Source organism: Elgaria multicarinata, chromosome 9 (assembly GCF_023053635.1).
Source record: "Elgaria multicarinata webbii isolate HBS135686 ecotype San Diego chromosome 9, rElgMul1.1.pri, whole genome shotgun sequence".
NCBI classification, from domain to species: Eukaryota; Metazoa; Chordata; class Lepidosauria; order Squamata; family Anguidae; genus Elgaria; species Elgaria multicarinata.
In genome coordinates this window covers 61,599,300-61,617,707 of record NC_086179.1, presented here as the reverse complement: position 1 = coordinate 61,617,707, position 18,408 = coordinate 61,599,300, and the positions used below count along the sequence as shown (strand labels likewise).

The 18,408-nt window shown below is 39.8% G+C and overlaps 1 protein-coding gene across 1 annotated transcript in view; it reads left to right on the top strand.

Moving 5' to 3' along the window:
* Positions 1–252: 252 nt before the first annotated feature.
* PDZRN4 (PDZ domain containing ring finger 4) overlaps positions 253–18,408 on the top strand; it is a 77,168-nt gene continuing 59,012 nt past the window's right edge. Inside the window, 1 exon segment of the mRNA XM_063135002.1 lies at positions 253–438. Coding sequence (XP_062991072.1) covers positions 253–438 — 186 coding nt within the window.

Here is an 18,408-nt window from a genome sequence, read left to right as displayed (position 1 = left end):
AGCTCTCAAACACAGCAAAAGCAGCAACATCAGGAAGCTCTTTTGTTCATTCCAAACAGAGAGCTGTCAAACAATTGCAAAAAAGTTTCCTTACATTTTGACTTGTTTTTCCAGAGTTGCTTTTGTCCACATTTTATGGCTTACTCTCATCACATCTTGCCTATATTGTTTCCCTAACTGTTCTATGGTTAAAAATAGCTTGGGGAAGGTAATGGAAGTTGTTATAAGGTGTGGTTCCTGCTTTAGTTCCATATGGGAAACCAATGGATGGATCTAGGCCATCGTGAGCTATACCAGTTTCCGAGCTTGTCTGAGCTAGAACAGAAAGGCGTGATACAAGATGATGATCTGCAAGTTTATTGTGACAATTTGAATATGCTGCATGAAGATATATCTGAGCGATTCAAGGATCTTCTTATGATGGAAATTCCAGACTGGGTAATAAATCCATTTTCAGATATTGAGGAAGTTGGAGTAGTGGAGGAAGATCTAATTGATCTACAAAATGACATTGAGCTGAAGCCAAAGTTTAAGCAATTGTACCAGGAGTTTTGGTTACAGAAGGAAATTTCTGATCGCTATCCTGCACTATGGAGAGTGGTTCAGAAGCTCCTGGTTGCATTTCCAACATCATATTTGGTGGAACGTGGTTTTAGTGTGGTCTGCCTACTTCTTTCCAAGCAAAGAAATCGACTCCAGATTACTAAACGTGGTGATTTAAGACTCATGTTAAGTGGCTTTAAACCAGACATTGGGAAACTGGTATCACTTCATCAAGCCCATCCATCACATTAAGAATTTACAGAATAGTGAGGTATTCTACCCTAGTTACTAAATGTGATATCTAATATCCTTGCTAAATGACTATCAGACTTTGAAAAGATGATATCATGGGATAAAGTTCATCAATTATGTTTAATTGAATAAATAAACTAAAAAATGTAATTAGATTATGAATAAATATTTAATTAATTGTTACTGTTTTGAATTTTATTATTATCTTCCTTAGTGGGTCGTTGAAAACCGCTATTCTGAATAATGCTTTTATAAGGTAGGGTAGGGGGCACTGGGCATGAGTTTGTGAACCAAGGGGGCAGTGACCTGAAAAAGTTTGGGAACCTCTGATCTACATGGATACCAATGGATGGGTCAATCTGTAGGAGTATTCATTGATTTCCCTTTTCATTGTCTGCACCTGGCATGCCATTTTCATAGTTCTAAGGCCTAGAAGTTGTGACTTCTACTTACCATGAATTTAGATTTGTAAATTCCAACATTTTTTTTTACAGTGGAGACATCTCAGAATTTGAAATCCATAAGATTGACGAGTGTGTTGATGCATACTTAGGCTGCATATGTTGTAATTATTCCGCCATCTTCTGCTAGAAGAATCAATAAATTCATCAAAATGAAAACAGGAAATGTAATTTCCTGTTGTCATGGAAGTATAAAATGCTAGATGCGTTAATATATTATAGCATTTTTCATTTGAATGCACCCACCTCCCCCAATAATCTGTTTGATGAGATGTTTATAAAATGGCTGCCTAATCTCATTGTCATATATACACATTCAGTAGGCTATGTCAGTAACAACAGTGCTTTATTTGATGGGGGGTGGGATAGAAAGGTCCTGGGCTGTAAACCTCCTACTTAACTTTACTTGTAGGTTTCTGCTTTCGAGGTAAATCCAGTATAACTGAATTTGCCTCAAACACTATTATTATATTGGCAGTATCATTGTCATCTTTTCTTTTATGTGTACCTCTCCTTACTCTTACTTTATTAATGATGTATGAATATAATCTTGGTCAAGAAACAGTTATACAAGTTCATTTCTGCCATTCTGCCATCCTCCACGAGTTGAGTCTCATGACTGCATCACTGGTCATAATCCATAACGGATTATGAGGCTCTTGCTCTGAATATGTTGACAGCATAACAGTGAAAATATACCACTGCTAATTCTTCTTATCTTTTGTGGGGAGCAGGGTCATTTTTGTTTTTAACAAATTTGTTCTGTTTTGTTATTACATTGGGAATAAAAGTTATATCTGACTCAGTAAATTCATTTGGATATGGAATGTTCTAAAGAACAGTGGTGGATTTGAAGAGCCCCTGAAGAAGAAGTGCACTTCAAAACACATTGGGCCAAATAACTATTTTTGCACCTTTTCCCCTCCCTTTTTTCTTGAAATGGTTGCCTTCCCTTTTTAGGTTTTAAGTAAATATCTCTTGATATTTTGCTCAGCCTGAGCATTTAGAAGCTGCGTTGACTGCTTCTAAAGATACAAAACTGAGATAACCCAAAATCTTTAGAATTAAAGACAAATAGTGCATATACATAGTCTTGTAATTGAGCAACGTGGGAATTGTGACTTGTAACTGCAGTTATAGTTATTTGCAGAAATGCACTATTTTATAGATTAGGCCATATTCCCTCTCTGAGATTTTGCAGTCTACCCCACTAAAAGAAGGAGAGTATTAATCAAAAGCTCATGTTTCTGTAACATTACAAATAAACATTATTCTACTCGGATTAGGACTGATGTATGTATGTGTAGAATGCCAACTGAAGCTGTAATGCCTGTGACACAACAAATATGTTAAGGTAACAGAATCCCTAGTCAGACCGCTGGACTTCACTGTGCATTGCTCATATTACAGGAGATGTGCTTCAGAATGGGGGACTCAGGTGGTCTCCAGACTGCAGTTTTCCAACCCTTGCCAAAAAGGAAGCATCCTTCTGGCTAAGCCAGTAGGAGCTGTGTTAAGCTTGTATCATCTGGGAATTCTTCTTTGCAGATTTTATTTTTTGCAGAAGCTGCATCTGGGAGCCAGGTCCATCTGTGGTGCCAACTGTGTGTGCCAACTGGTGTCCAGGCACTACAGCGCTTATCTTTAATTGTGAGAAAATTTGGCAACTGCAAACAAGTTCATTGTAGAAGCTGAATGTCCAGTGTTAAATGTGCCCTATAGAGCAGTGTCTGGCATACTTTATATGAGACCCTGGGGGTATTTTTGAACACATGGATAAATTAAGAATGAACTATCAGCATTAACTTAGAATACCATTTCTGTTCGTGTGCTTTTATAATAAGGCTTTGCATTTAGAACTTTCCTACCAAGACTCTTAGGGCATGTCTAGACCTGGGGATATCTCGAGGATCACCCCAAGATCATCCCTGTGTATCCACACAATGCACAGGGGATCCTGGGGGCAGGGACAAATGATCCCTCCCGTGCCCCATAATATCGCCCTACCCTTTAATCACGTTTTCCCCCACAATCTTGGGATGATCCCAAGACCACAGGAGGCGTGGCCGGGCATCCCATTTTCATCCCAGCTTCTCATGAGTAACCACAAGGAGCCAGGAACTGGCCATGGGCCACGGAGCTCCTCAGGAGCTCCGTGCCCATCGGGGTGGGGTGAGCGGGATTTTTAAATAATAATAATAATACTCACTTTTGTGGAGGAGCACTCCTGCGCTCTTCTTCAATTAAAAAAAATGGCAGGTGTGATGTCCTCTTCCTCCCAGGATGTCATGCACTGTGTGTAGACCGAGGGAGAGGATCTCACAATCATCATATCGCGAGATCATCCCCCTTCGAAAGTCCACATGGTGAACAAAACTGCTTCACTGTGAAAATACCAAATGCTACCGGCTTTCATGCACAAGCGTCAGCCCACACCTAATACCTGTTAGCACATATTTATTTATTTATTTATATATTTATTAAAACATTTATATCCCACCCTATATCACCATGATCTCATGGTGGTGTACAGATAGAATAAATATACAATTCTAAAACAAATTTAATCATTAATATGTTAAAACCAATATAACATTTTAAAACAGTAAAATTCAATTAAAACAAGACACTGTGGTGGATTTAGGCATCAAAGGCTTTTTTAAAAAGCCATGTCTTAACTTGGCGCTGAAATAAAGCCAGTGCTGGCGCCAGTCAGGCCTCCAGGGGAGGGCATTCCACAGCCGGGGCGCCACAACAGAAAAAGCCCTCTCCCATGTCCCACCATATCATATATGTCGCATTGCTGGGGCATGGAGAAGGGCTCCTTCAACAGATATCAGGTCTTGGGCAGGCAGGTATAGGGAGAGGCGTTCCCTCAAGTATCCAGGTCCCAAGCCATTTAGGGCTTTAAACGTCATTACCAACACCTTCAATTCTGACCGGAAATGTACTGGCAGTAAAGGAAGAACGCCCAGCAAGCTGCTGGCTTCAGACTGGATTTAGCACGGACCCTTGGTTTGGACACTCCAAGCTCACACAGAAGGAGGTTTAAGACCATTTATTCAGGATAAGGGTAGGAAATACATGGGATTCAGCAGAATAAAACTTAGTTACATGCATAAAGTACCAGAACCCAAAGTAAGCAAGCTAAAATCTAAAACTACAGATCATACGTCACCCAGACCAGACTCAGCCGACTCTTCCCTGTTCTTTTCACAGGGTTTCTTTATACTATCCTTTTCACTCCATTCCCCCCTCCCTTCAGCTTTGATGCAAGGAGTGACTTCACACTTCAGCCCGGGATGGCTAATCACTCAAGGCCACAAGACAGTTACAATCGGATGGCTCCGTCTTCTCCCCCTCACGCAGCTGGTCTGGATCTTATCTCCCCTCCTATAGAACCATAAAAACCATAAAATTCATGCATTAAAAAAACATGCCAGTCCCAAGATCCGCTTAACCTTTACAGCAGCCAGTGCAATTCCTTTAAGACCGGTGTTATATGATCTCTATGAGATGTTCCCATCAACAGTCTACAGTAGCTGCTGCATTTTGCACTAGCTGCAACTTTCGAGTCGTCTTCAAGGGCAGCCCCACGTAGAGTGAATTGCAGTAGTCTAATCAGGAAGTTACTAGTGCATGTATTACTGTGGCTAGGTTATCCCTGTCCAGGAAAGGCTGTAGGTGGTGGATCAGCCGAAGCTGACCCCAAGTACTCTGGGCCATAGAGTCCACCTGGTCCTCCAGTGACAAGGATGGATCTAGGAGTACTCCCAAGCTACACACCTGCTCCTTCAGAGAGACTGCAACCCCATCCAGAACAGGTTGCTTACAAATTTCCAAACTATCTAGCTACACATTTAAAAGACATGGGTATACTTTTGGAAGGCACATTTATGTTTTTTATTTTATTTTTTCTTGTTCAAAGTGGCTTTTATCCTGCAGTAGAAAAACAGGTATATGGTTGCTTAAAATAATTACTAGCGCAATCTGACGCATGTCTGTTCAGGAGAAAGACCCATTGAGTTTGATGGTGCCTACTCCTAGGCTAGTAAATATAGAATTGCAGCCTAAAACTCTTTGAGTACAATTCTGTTGGAATTCCAGTCAAAACTCGGAGGCTGACAGGAATTCTATGTAGAGCAGGAGTAGTGTGGAGGCAATCTTCACTTCCCACTCTGCATTTTAGCTAGAAGGGTATTTTTGCCCATGGCTGAGGCATCAGTATTGGGGAGGGATGGAGGTTGGGGAAGGTTGGGGTCAGTTCATATCCCCACTTCTCAGTCCCCTCTCATCCCCACCCACTGGCATTCCCCCCCTTCTCCTCTCTGAGCTTGCATATAGAAGCCAGTGTGGGGGAAGGGAGGGGAGGTTGGACTCCTGGGTCCAAGATCAGAACTGTGTCTCCAAACTTGGATCCAGGAATCTGAAATATCCTGTGCCCCACCCCCTGCCCCCCAGATGCTGTCTAGGGGTGATAGGATTGCTCTTAGCGTGAATGACTATGTAATATTGAACAGCTAATGTACTTTATTCAGAAAGATATCTCAAACAAGTCATACACCTGGCAGTTCTGGAGTCCATGCATCTTCTCTTTGCCTTAATCTTGTACTTTAAGGCATTAATGTTCTTCCCAAGAGTAATTTGTATGTTGATCAAGTAATGTGGCAAGCAACCCTAAGCTACCAGTGGTATATATTCAGTTATAGTTAATGCACATGGAATATTGAGAATCCAGTCTCAATTGGGGGATGGACAAGATGACATTTAGTTTCCTTATAGCTCTACAATTCCATGAACCAAAGTTTCAATAATAAATGTTAGGGGATGGACAAGATGACTTTCCCCATAGCAATTCCATGAATCAAAGTTTCAAGAATAAATGTAGGAGTTTAATAAAAAATAGATTAGATAGATTTGTGGCCCATTATTATGGATATATATTATGTATGTAAGTATGTATGTACATTAACAAACAGCAAAACAAGAAAGAAGAGTTTAATAATAATAATAATAATAATAATAATAATAATAATAATAATGTTAGTTTTTAACAGTATGCATTCCAATATAATTCTTTTCAGAAACTGAATAACAATCAATACTAAGGAATAGTTCATTGGAAATAACACCCCTGAAAAGCCACATTATAAAAGCCAAACGATCACTAGATTCAGAGCATAGAAAAACTGCATTGTTTTTGGAAGCAAGAAATTTCTTTTACATAAATTATAAATTCTAATTATAAATATTGTCCTGTTGCTATCTTTTTTCTTTTGTTCTCATATAATGCATTAGTTTTGTCATAAGAATGAACTCCCACATGTTTTTCTTTCCATTTACTCATTGTACATATGATTAATGATCTTCATTTTTGGCATATATGATTCTTGCTGCTGTGACCATATAAGAAGCTAGTTCTTTTTCCCCTGATAAACCAAACCTCCCATACAATTTAACACATATCCATAAAAAAAATATTATTAAATTATTGCCTTTTTGCAATACTTCTTTACTCTTCCCTCATTCTCACTAGTGATCTCCTCTCTTTTCCAACAACTAGATGGATAATTATTTATCTTATTTAGTGATAATAGCAGTGTAATATTCCATCTTCTCATGGTTTTCTAACAGTTCTCTCTTACTGCCCTGTTCAAAGAAAATTCATAAGCCCTATTCCACAGATTTTTCCATATTTCCATAGGAATATATTTTCTTGTGACCATTCAACCACTAATTTTTTCAGGCTCAATATCATATTTTAAAAGCAAAGTATACATTCTTGATAATAGATGTTCCTTAATTTTTATAATTTGTTTTCCAAAATGTATTAACTCTCTTAATTTTGGTTAAGCAATCATGGTATTTAAAATCTTTATATCTAGAGAAATTATCTTTCCAGGCGCCATAACCATTATTCATATATTTATTTATAAATCACCAAGCCCATGTTAATGGAAATAGATATGGACTTGGATAGATTTGGCAAAAATCACTTTGTTACCCATCCCACCAGTGGAATGGAAAGTGCCCTTCCCTTCACTGGAGTCAATTTCCGGATCTGATCCATTATGTCGATTTGTGTCAAGTAGTTATTTAAATTAAGAGTTTGCATTGTGAGGATTTATACCCCATGGCTGTTACACTGGAATTCAGATCCTGTTATTTTGCCTATAGGAGTATATTTTTCCTATACAAAGACAATAATACCATGTACAAGAAGCAATTGTGTATACTGTTATTTCTGACACGATGCAATTTGCTCTGAAAATCTAAGGCAGAAATTAAAGTACCTATCATGATGTAGGAAAGTATTGTATGTTTTGTCCCTAAGGAATTTTAGCCATAATCCTCTTGGGTCATTTACAGGTCACTATGCTTTTCAATGGAAATGTCAACTCCACATACCAGAGATAACCACCCTGTTATCATTTTTCCACATGATTGCTTGTTGCTGGATGATTGAGGGTTAGACAGAAACTATCAATATTGCTAGCAGTAGCTGACCCTTTTTTAATTATTCACATCAGGAATATGTAAAGAAATTGGGTATTTAATTTTCAGGAATTCTTATCACAGGATAACTGATCATGTAAAAATGCTCTCAGAGGGCAAGTCACTGTGAAATCAAATATCTGAGACATATTGTGATATGATGTGAATGCACCAGAAAACGGTATCAGTAAAGTTCTGACTCAAACGGTTCTCATGTCCTTTCAACAACTGCTATAAAAGGGGAGATAATCTTGGGGAGCAACTTTCCATCAGCCTACAGCTGGTGTACGCAGAGGGAGCTGGCAAAAACATAAGAGGAAATGGAGTTTGGGGTTATTCAGCATTCAGCAAAGAAACAAGGGTAAATTAAATCTATCTACTTCTACCACCTTTTCCTAAGTATCTGTAGAATCCAATCCAAATGGTTTATTCACTTTGTGTAAGTTCCATGTCCTCCATGTAGAGAACAGAAGATAAATCAGTGCCAAACTTGACTTAGTTTTATTGTTTAGCTAGCAGCTACTTCTGTGATTTTCCTTATTTAATTTATATCATGGCTGTAGCATATGTGGAAAGAGGTTTATTTCTTCCCGCCCATGATCTTACCAAGCTCCTCTCCTCTCACAGCGTTGCTATGAAGCCTATTGAGGCATTGCCCCCACCAAACCTCTTCTATCAGGGAGGATTGAGTGTTTACCAGGACCACAGCTAATAATGGAAGGAATTAAGCCTTCCCTCCTCCCTCCACATTGCATTGCAGTAAATTGGTACCCTGCATCTGTAATTAAATAACAAAAAAACATGTAGTTGCACACTACACATTGTATAACATGTGGTGATGGATTGGGCATAACCCTCAGTCCGTCAGTGTATTCAGTTCCATTCATCAGATATAGACAGAATGATTTGTTGGTTGGTTTTAGGTTTATACCCCACCACATCTGACCTAAAAGCTCATGGCACACTAACATTTCATGTGTCGACACTACCAGTTATTCCCTGTCCTGGAATCTCATCCCAGTCTGAAGGCAGGAAATGTGTTTGACTTCTACATGGTATCTGCTGAAGATTTTAACATCCATAATAATACACTGTGCCTTGTAAAGATTCTTGTGATTAAAGTGGTTCGCATCCAGCAAGTAAGCACCAGTCTGCAAGAGTTTAATTTTCAACACAAATTCATCAGTGCATGAGTATGGGTATGTTTCACTTGTTCATGCTGTGCTCATGCTCTGCTTCCTATGATCACTATTATATCTAATTTCTAGATCCTGCCCAGGCAAGAAATTGAGATTGTCCAAGACACAAATTGTAGTCCTGCTCAGTTTTTATGATTTGGGTATTGAAACACTGGAAGATTTTACTCTACTGATGAAGGACTGCCAAAAGGCATGGAAGATAGGTTTATGGAATCTGACTATGAAGGAGTATGGCTGTTATCCCTGCAGATGTTGTGAAACAAGAAGCATGTGGATCGAGGGGTGAAAGGATTCTTCTTACCTTTCTCACTCTGCATTTCAAACATATAAAACTGCAGCAAGTTAACACATCTTTAGTACCAAAAGGACAGGTCCTGTAGAGGACAAAGAAATGATGCCATTCCTGCCTAAGCACTTGAAATCTTCTGGAGAGGGACTGCACTTGCTTTAAACAAAGTAAAACTTTTTAGTTTTTAAATAGGCATTCATGTTATGACATTAAGATCTAGGCACAACACTAATGTACAACTGCTGTTGAAAACACCATCCATATCCTTACCTTCCTTTGTACATCAAGTAGAACTGACGTATCTGCTACCCATCCAACAGCAGTAGCCAATGATGCACAGTAGATGCATGTGAAATGTTGTGGCCTGAGGTTAGAAGTACGTTCTACTAGACATTATGCAAGTGCACGGAAGACCTAGCATGCTTCTATAGTTAATTACAGTCGTTCCTTTATCATAACATTGAGTTTAATATTTGAGAAACATGAGCTCTCTCCTAACTGAAAATAAAAACAGACATAGGTCATTTGCAGGTTTTAAACATTCAACTGAGTATTACCGGTGCTGAATCAAAAGAACACCTACTGGGTGAATCAGTTATAACCAACCAGGTGACAAATGCTGCTATAACATTATTTATTATAGTATCCTACACAGGGTGATGAACTGTGACACAAGCATGTGGGCTGTCTATGCCAAACTGATAGATAGATAGAACAAGGTGATAGAAAAAGGCAAATGGGAATGCAACCTGAGCTTTTGTTTCTTATCCCTGTATTCTGTTTGTGCAATCAACACCCAACCTTCCTTTCAATGTCTTAAAAGGGGAAACTAATCTGTCCTGTACAATTGTGCTTGCTTAATAAAATAGATATCTTCATTTTGAGCCCTTTTAATTGAGCACATGTAAATGCTCAACATGTCTATGGCCTATTTTCAATAATTGACATCACCTACATAACAGCTCAGAGGGACCAGTTACAGCCAACCATGTCCACAGAGCTGTTTTAGAAAGTATAAGTACTCAGAAATCTAATATATTCTGGTAGAAAAATCAACGATTGCTCATGCACAGCAACAGCTATTTTAAATGAAATACTTTGGCTGTTTTCAATTTTATTTTTCCACAAAATACCCAAGGGCAGCAATCCACTCTCCAGATTAATCGCCTGAAAAATATTACTTTGAAAGAATTAAACAGTGTTTGAGTTAACTTCTTTGAAGATATAAGGCACCAGGAAATACTAATCTATATCATGTCTCCATGATTTAAACTAAAGCTGAGATTTATTTTTAAGGTAGAATCTCAATAGATAGATAACTTTTAGTAAAAAAATGTGCAGGGGCCAATTACACATGCTGCTGAAATGCAACTTTGGGGTAGATAATTCAAAATGGAGATGTCAAGAAGAATGCTATTCCCTTTCAACTTCTGCCCCATCTGAATTCTGACTTGTTCTCCTTAGCTTAGCTTATTAATGTTATTCTTTATTCTGAAGGTGGAGCTGTTCAATAAATAAATAAATAAATGTGTCCTGGTTCTAAGAAGCAATTGTTGGTTGATCAGGTTGTTTAAACTCAATCCTTAATTATTATTTTCACTTGCTACTTATAATATACATCTTATAATGTAAATCTGTTCCTGAGGTTTTGAAAAAAGGATGGAACACTAACTCCAATGATCTTACCTATGTCTTCTTGAGGTGTTCATGTTCATTTTCAAGAAATCAATATTAAGATATGCCTCAAGAGACCAGTTTCTAAGAGCATTTGAAGGAATGTCTTGATTAAAGTCTATATTATACAAAATCTATTTTATACAAAAAGATATAGACAAGTTTTGCATAAATGACTTGATTTCCCCATAAAACTCTTCTATCCTTGAATTGTTTCCAAAGTAAATAATACAAAGAAATTGCATATTCATCTTGTTTTGATGTATTTGAATGCAACTATAACAACACCAACACCACAACCAGGGACTTCCTTTTCATATTCAAAATCTATCTAGGGACTGTGTGTCTCCCCCCGCCCCCCGGGGTAACAAGGCAGCTAAGAAATAATAGGTAATAAATAGTAGGTAATAATAGTAATAAATAGCTGTTAAATAGGAGCTAAGAAATGATAATAGGCTTCATACATTATACTCTATTACGTAGCTGCCTTTTCCCTATTGTATAAACTTGAGTCCATTTCATGTGAATCTTTCTTCGTCTAATTTCTTAGATGACTTGCTCCAAAAGGGGCCACAAGTGAACGTGTTGGGAAGCCACGTTTTGGTATTTATACATGTATCAATAATTTTGTCACCTGTACCTGTTGAGCATCTGTTTTTTCCCCCCAGCTTCATGTTGGCTTTTGTTGTTTTCTTCCATCCACTTGTACCAATCTTGTTGTTGAATTATACCTCCCTGGTACTTCCATGGAAGCAAGAAGAAACTTCCATGTGCTTTCGCACCCCTCTCACTTAACTCTCCCATTTTCCAGAATGATCACCAGGTTGTTCTGAAGCATGAGGTGCAGCATTGTTTGGAGGGATCAATGACTGACTTGGCAGGGCCAGAAGAGAAGTTGCCCAAATCCCCGACCTTTTCTTCTGACCCTATTTACGTAATGAGACAGCCTTGTTTGTCTTCTCCTTTGCTTTACTTCTCTATCCTCTACACTTTCTTGCCTGTATTTGTGAAGATAGCAGATATAACCTTGATGCAGAGTCAGCCAGGAATTGGATTAGATTTATGATTATGCCCTAAGCACTATTTCTGCAGCAATAAGAGCATAATAGGAAATTGCCTGTAGTTTGTTTTTCATTCCAGTACAAACCTTAAACATTGATGAATTCCCAAGAAAATAGTTTGTCCCAAGTTTGTGTACTTATGTGTATCTATTTAATCAAAAACAGCCTACCTATGATCTAAAGCATTTGGCTGTGGGAAGAGCTCAATCATATATCTTCCTTGAGGTTCCTAAGCAAAAGAACAAAAGAAAGGAAAGGAAAAAGGAAAGGAAAAAGTATTGCAACTTAGACTGTGGCCTTAGCTAGACCTAAGGTTTATCCCGGGATCGTCCCTGCCTGCTCCCGGGAAACCCTATGTGTCATTTACATGAACAGGGATGACCCCGGGACAATTCTGGGATAAACTTTAGGTCTAGCTAAAGCCTGTATTTATTTTTATTTTTAAATCTACAGTAAAGTTGCAATGCTTATTGTTCAAAAGGGCTGTAAGACATGCAAGATGAAATTCTTGCATGTAAGATACTTTGTCAATGGTTATTTTTATAAACAAAACTTAAAGGCTTATTTTTGTACATGCCAGAGGCACAAACTTCTTTACTTCAAAAAAGAAGTGGCAGTTTGTCCTGTATTGGTAGCATTGCTATAGTTCCTATTAGCTATAAGAGAGAGAGAGAGAGAGAGAGTGCAAATGCTCTTAATATACATTGGTGTGATTTCTTTTTATATATATATTCTTTTCTTTTTTACGATTTAGCTTTAAGTACATCGAAGAGCAAGTGTTTAGAACTTGCTTTGCCTGTTGAAATGGCACCATATAACAGCGCTTGTTCAAAGCTTCAACACATTGTTGGGGATCCATATGCTTCCTCTGACATCTGTAGTTTGCTTGCATTGGTCAGTCAGATTTCATGTTAAGTCTCCAGATGAGTGTGGCAGGAAGGTATGGGGCAGTATGGGAACTTACCACATGATCAAACTGATCTATAAACCGTGGCCCAAAGAATTCAAGAACTCCAACTTAACTAAATATCCTCCTACATAACACTGGATGTTTCTTAAGAGGCTTAAGTAAGAATAAGAATGGACCTTGGTTTTGCAGCTTTAGTATGTCCTACCATCCTTGAGATATATGGAACAGTTGCCACCTTTCTTCCAGAGTAGGGCTAATAAACGTCTTGAATCTGGTTGAGCAGATTCTTCTGGGCCTGCCCCTTTCCCCAAACTCAAGCTGAGAAACCAAAGCTGTCTAGGAGACAGTTGCAGTGTTTCTTACCACAAAGGCTTTTCTTTCATCGAAAAATGAGAGGACACCCAGAGAAATTTCTGCCTCTGGAGCACACAGGGACTTCCTAAAGATGGGACCACTAGCTAGATTGAAAGGAGCACACATACTATCAGGGTTGGCCCAACGTATTTTTACTGCCTGAGGTGGAACAGTAAGGCTGGCCAAGTTATTTTGGCACCTGAGACATAAAATCCCACAATCCCCTTTCCCCTTCCTGGCAGTAAATATTCAATATTAATAAATTAAATAACCAACATTTTCCTCCCCTTTCATAACACCCACAGTTAGCTGCCTGAGCTTCCTCACTCGGCCTAACGGTAGGGATGGTCCTCAATTTTATTTTTAATAGTGCAGTCCTGAAAATTTCTCCCACATACTCTCCGTCCATTCTCATTCAGTTTGATAGATAATGAATTGTTTTTAAAAAGAAATTCAAAAAAGAAATTTTGGACAAATTCTCATGGTTTCGTTCAGGAATCTTGTGCTTACCTGACTTAAGAGGTGGTTGAGGAGCGTGTGCAAGTGTCCTGACTGTCACTGTATAAACATCTCTTTGGCTACTTGTAGCCTCCTTGGCTTCCAATACTTCCTGCCTGGGGGAAGACATTGTGACGTAATACCTTTTATAGGGCTTTTGCAGGTCAGTAAGTGCAGATAGCCTAGAAGGCTGCAAAGCAATGTATAAGGAATAAATGCATGCAGTACCCTCAGCTGCCTCATAATTATTAGGTATGGTCAAAAACACCACCAAAAATAATTCAAAATAAATTACAAGGATGAGGAAGAAAACTTTCAGGAAATTGGAGGTCAGATTTCGGCACAACGCTAGCTCTACCTCTTCCACATATTTGGACACAACACTGCCACTCCCCTCACATGTGGTACAGGGCTTTCAGTGAAGGAATAGTATTACCAGCACCTGCATTAGAAAGGCCTTAACTAGACCTACCTGTAAATCCAGGCTAGAGGAGGGGAGATCTCACGATGCAACTATTGCGGGATCTCGCCCTCATTCACATGCGAGGCGTGACGAGCTCTGAAAGAGCCATCGCACCTGCCATTTTAAAAAAAATTTAGAGGGCCAGAAGCACAGGAGCGCTCCAGTGACAGCAGCTTTTTGGGGGGGTTTTCAAAAAAATATTTTCCCGCTCCCCCTACCCTAGGCCGGATGGGTGCAGCACTCCTGGGGAGCACTGTGCTTCATGTGCGGCTCCTGGCTACGCGCAAGTAATCACCGCTTCAACGGGCCACATGCTCGCAGTCTCGGGCTCAGCCAGTGACCGCAGGAAAAAGGCAAAAGTGGTGCCCACTATCCCGGGGCAAGGGAGGGTTTATCCCTGCCTGAACCTAGGATCCCCTGTGCGTCATCTGGATGCACAGGGGCGATCCCGGGTATGAGCCCGGGATAACCCCTTGTCTAGCTAAGGCGCAAATATATCCACACTGAGCCCTGATATATTCAGTGTTTGGAAGGCCCTGGGAAAGGTAGTGAATCCTGAAGAATGACAACGAGAGCTAAGCCCCCTTGAAAGGAAAGGCCAAATTGCAGAATTTTCTTCACCATTATTTTTGTGGTGGCTGCATCTATCCCCACCCCGACCCTGCCCCAGCTCCCATTCCCTGGAATGATACTAGGGAGAGGGTATTGTGGAGGATGTAAAATGTAGGCCAGGCTGCCACCACATTGATGATGTTACCATTTGCAGTGGCAATGCAAAAAAAAAAAAATCCTTTGAAAAAAAGAAAGAAGCCGTGTTATATCTCCTGCTAGTGGTGAGCCCTATCTGTGAGACATTGTTGGTGAATTTGTTGTCCTCCCCCTGGAGAAGTTTGGTGATTTTGTCCTCCTCCCCTGATGATTTCTCTGCCCCCAAATAGGGTGGAGAATTTTGAGAAACAGCTTGCGTACAGCTCTAGTTTTTAGCCACAAGATTAATTTGGTTAAATGCAGGGAAGGCCAGCTTGTAGCCCTCCAGATGTTTTACAACTCTGATCAGTCCTAGCAAGCATAGCCAATGGTGAGGGATGATGCGAGTTGTAGGCTAAAACATCTGGAGAGCCACAAGTTGGTCAAGTGGTTTCCACAAGTGGTTTCCAAAGTAATCAGAAACAAAATGCTCGTTTCTGAAAAGCTGTGGGTCAGCAGAACTCATAGAAGGGACTGACCAGCCTGGTTCTGGAAACACATTTCTGCTTGTTTCTGGGCCACTTCAAGAAGTGCTCATTCCCAGTTCGCAAGCCCCGAACACTAGGACAGGAACTTCTATAAATGTGTTCCCATAAAAATAAAAAAAGCATTAATTGATGAATATAAAATGACCATCTATTTTTGGAGTGGCATTTTGAGGAGCAGTAGCATAGATTTTTTCATGCTTGATCATCAATAAACTAAAGTCTGTTTTTCTTTCAAGTTCACATTTAGTCAAACAGTACTTTCTCATAGCATATTGTCATGTTTGATGAGAGCAACTTTCTGGAAATTATTTAGGATTCTTCTGCAGTATCTATGTAAAAGAAAACATGTGTGGACACAGTTGTAAAGCTATATCTACTGCAAAGAAAATTAATGATGTGTTTGATGTATATCCTTTAAAGCAGAATAAAAGGCAGCAATTCATGTTCTGTACCAAAAATAGACTGGAGACGTCCCTCATAGGAATGGATCCATGGGTGTCTTTAGAAGTAAATATTCATATTCTTGTAGTTCTTCAGACTTTCTCTAGGCACTTAAAGGACTAACACCTCAATTTCATTTCAAACACATGCAGTACAATACATTAACCAGCAGGAAGTTGCAGACTATTGTAATGAGCCTGGAACCCCTGCTGGGTAATGTATTTGCATTATGTGTGTTTGATCTGGAAAAAAAATCTGTTATTAGTTTACCATCTACCTGACTAAGCTTTCAATTCTAAGGCTTCTGTAGCAGCAAAAGACACACTTGGGGTCGGGTGTTCTGTGGACAAATAAAGCTGCTTTATACAGAGTTAGACCATTTACCATTTACCTTTGGACTGTCTAATACAGCTTTTGCCAGCCTGATGTTTTGGTCTTCAACTCCCATCAGCTGCAGTCAAAACACCTGGAGGGCAGCAAGTTGGAGAAGGCTGGTCTAATATAATTGGCAGCACCACTCCAAGTTCTCAAGGTCACCCAGTGAGCTTCATGGCTAATGAACCCTGATCTCTCCGGTCCTCATATATCCATCACACTATATTGGTTCAGAAAAAGGATTGAGATTCTGAACATTTATTGTCTGTATTATTTATATACAATTTATTTATGTGCAATTTATTTATTGCATTTATTTATTGCATTATTTATTGCATTTATATACCGCCCCATAGTTGAAGCTCTCTGGGCGGTTTAATACCACACCAATTAAGGCAGGATTTTGTCTTCCATTTTGTCTTCCATTTTGTAAAAGCTCTCAGGGGCCACATTCTGTAGTGGGCGGGGCAAAGGGAGCTGGGGCAAAATAATAACTCATTGGCTTAAACCTCCAGTAACTTAAGCCTTGGGAGAGGCAGTGCAACCTTTTAAAATGAGGGGGAAACTTCAACAACACTGAGAAATCACGAACAACCGATGGTCAAGGTAAAGGGGGTGGAGCCAAGGGAAGGGGTGTGGCTATCTGGGGAAACCCTAAGGGCTGGATTTGGCCCCTAGGCTTGAGGGTTTGCACCCCTGCTTTAGGATATCTACTACTCTCACAGAATGCTTTACAAGAACGTGCAACATCATTCTGTAAATTGGACAGGATCTACACTACTGCTTTAAAGTGCTTTATAACAGTTTTGACAACTGTTGGGGCCCAGGACACACTCCATATACAGTTGTCAAAACTGTTATAAAGTGCTTTAAAGCGCTTTAAAGTAGTAGTGTAGATCTTGCATAAAGAGATACAGAGTGGCATTTCAAAAGGAGATTTCTCCTTTTTCCCTCCCTTCCCTTTCCACTCCCTGCTAAGGCAGCTCAGCTCTGTGGACAGGGGTATCCACAACTTTAGCTACCACAGAGGAGTTGTTTGTGTGTTGCATCCTCAGTTAAATCAATAAGATGCGAAACACAGACGTAAGCTTATGCTCCTGTCCCTTCTGTGGTCTTTTAAGCTTGATGGAGGAACCACCTCCTTCATAACTTTAAGTTATGAAGTAAGTTATGGGGTAAGGAGGGGATAAGGGAGATGGGGCTTGAAGGGCAAGTGCCAAAGTGTATCTGTCTTCCAAGCCCAATTCTCCCTCTCTGCAATACTCTCTTTAAATGGTGAGCAGGAAGTCTCCCTCACACCCTAAGCAACCCTGTTGGATTAGAGAAATTGGGATCTACTTCTCCACTTGTCTCTGCTAACTCCCCTCATTCTAATTCTTGTCTCAATTCCCACCCCGCTCTTCCATTCTTCACTTTCTTCTTTCCCTCTCCTTAGCTTCCTCTATTCCTGAGATTTCTTTCTACCATAGAATTGTGAGTGCCATCTCACAGACTCTGCTTTTGCCCAGTGGAACTATTGACCCGGTGACAGCAATGTCTTGGGAGCTCATGAGGCAGCTCCTCCCTCACAGGGACTCTACTCTGTAAGCTCCATAGAACTTGTGGGCAGGAAGATTCAGACAGCTGCTGTGCATGTGTTTGGAGTGTTGCTGTTCCCTGGAAGCATTACCTCTTCCATGGTGGCTCTGGACACCCAGTGAGCAGGAAGGCCTGGTGTTGGGGCTGACTTGACTAAGCCTAAATGAACTGCACTTCTTTGGACTTAGCCAAAGCAAGAAATAATCATCCATTAAACTGTGATGAGGAAGACCAAAAGATCTTAATGTGCCGAGACAGGGAAGACTTTGGTTCAGGGCATATATCTGGGTCTCATACTTTGGACTTCAAGATGACAGTCCTGCTTTCTTTGAGTCAGACTTCCAACTCACCTATCTTGGGTCCTTCTATCAAAGATATCTGTGACTAAAGTAATCACATTGTATTTGGTCAAACACCAGATATAGAAGCTGAAATTTTGAGAGATTTTAACTTTTTTAAACAGTGTATCCCAACATCTTCCAAATATAGCATGTGGAAATTCATGAAAATCTTTGACAAAAATAAACACTTAAGTTTGAACAATGTCATCATAACTAGATCCTTGAAGGTAGAGGGTTAT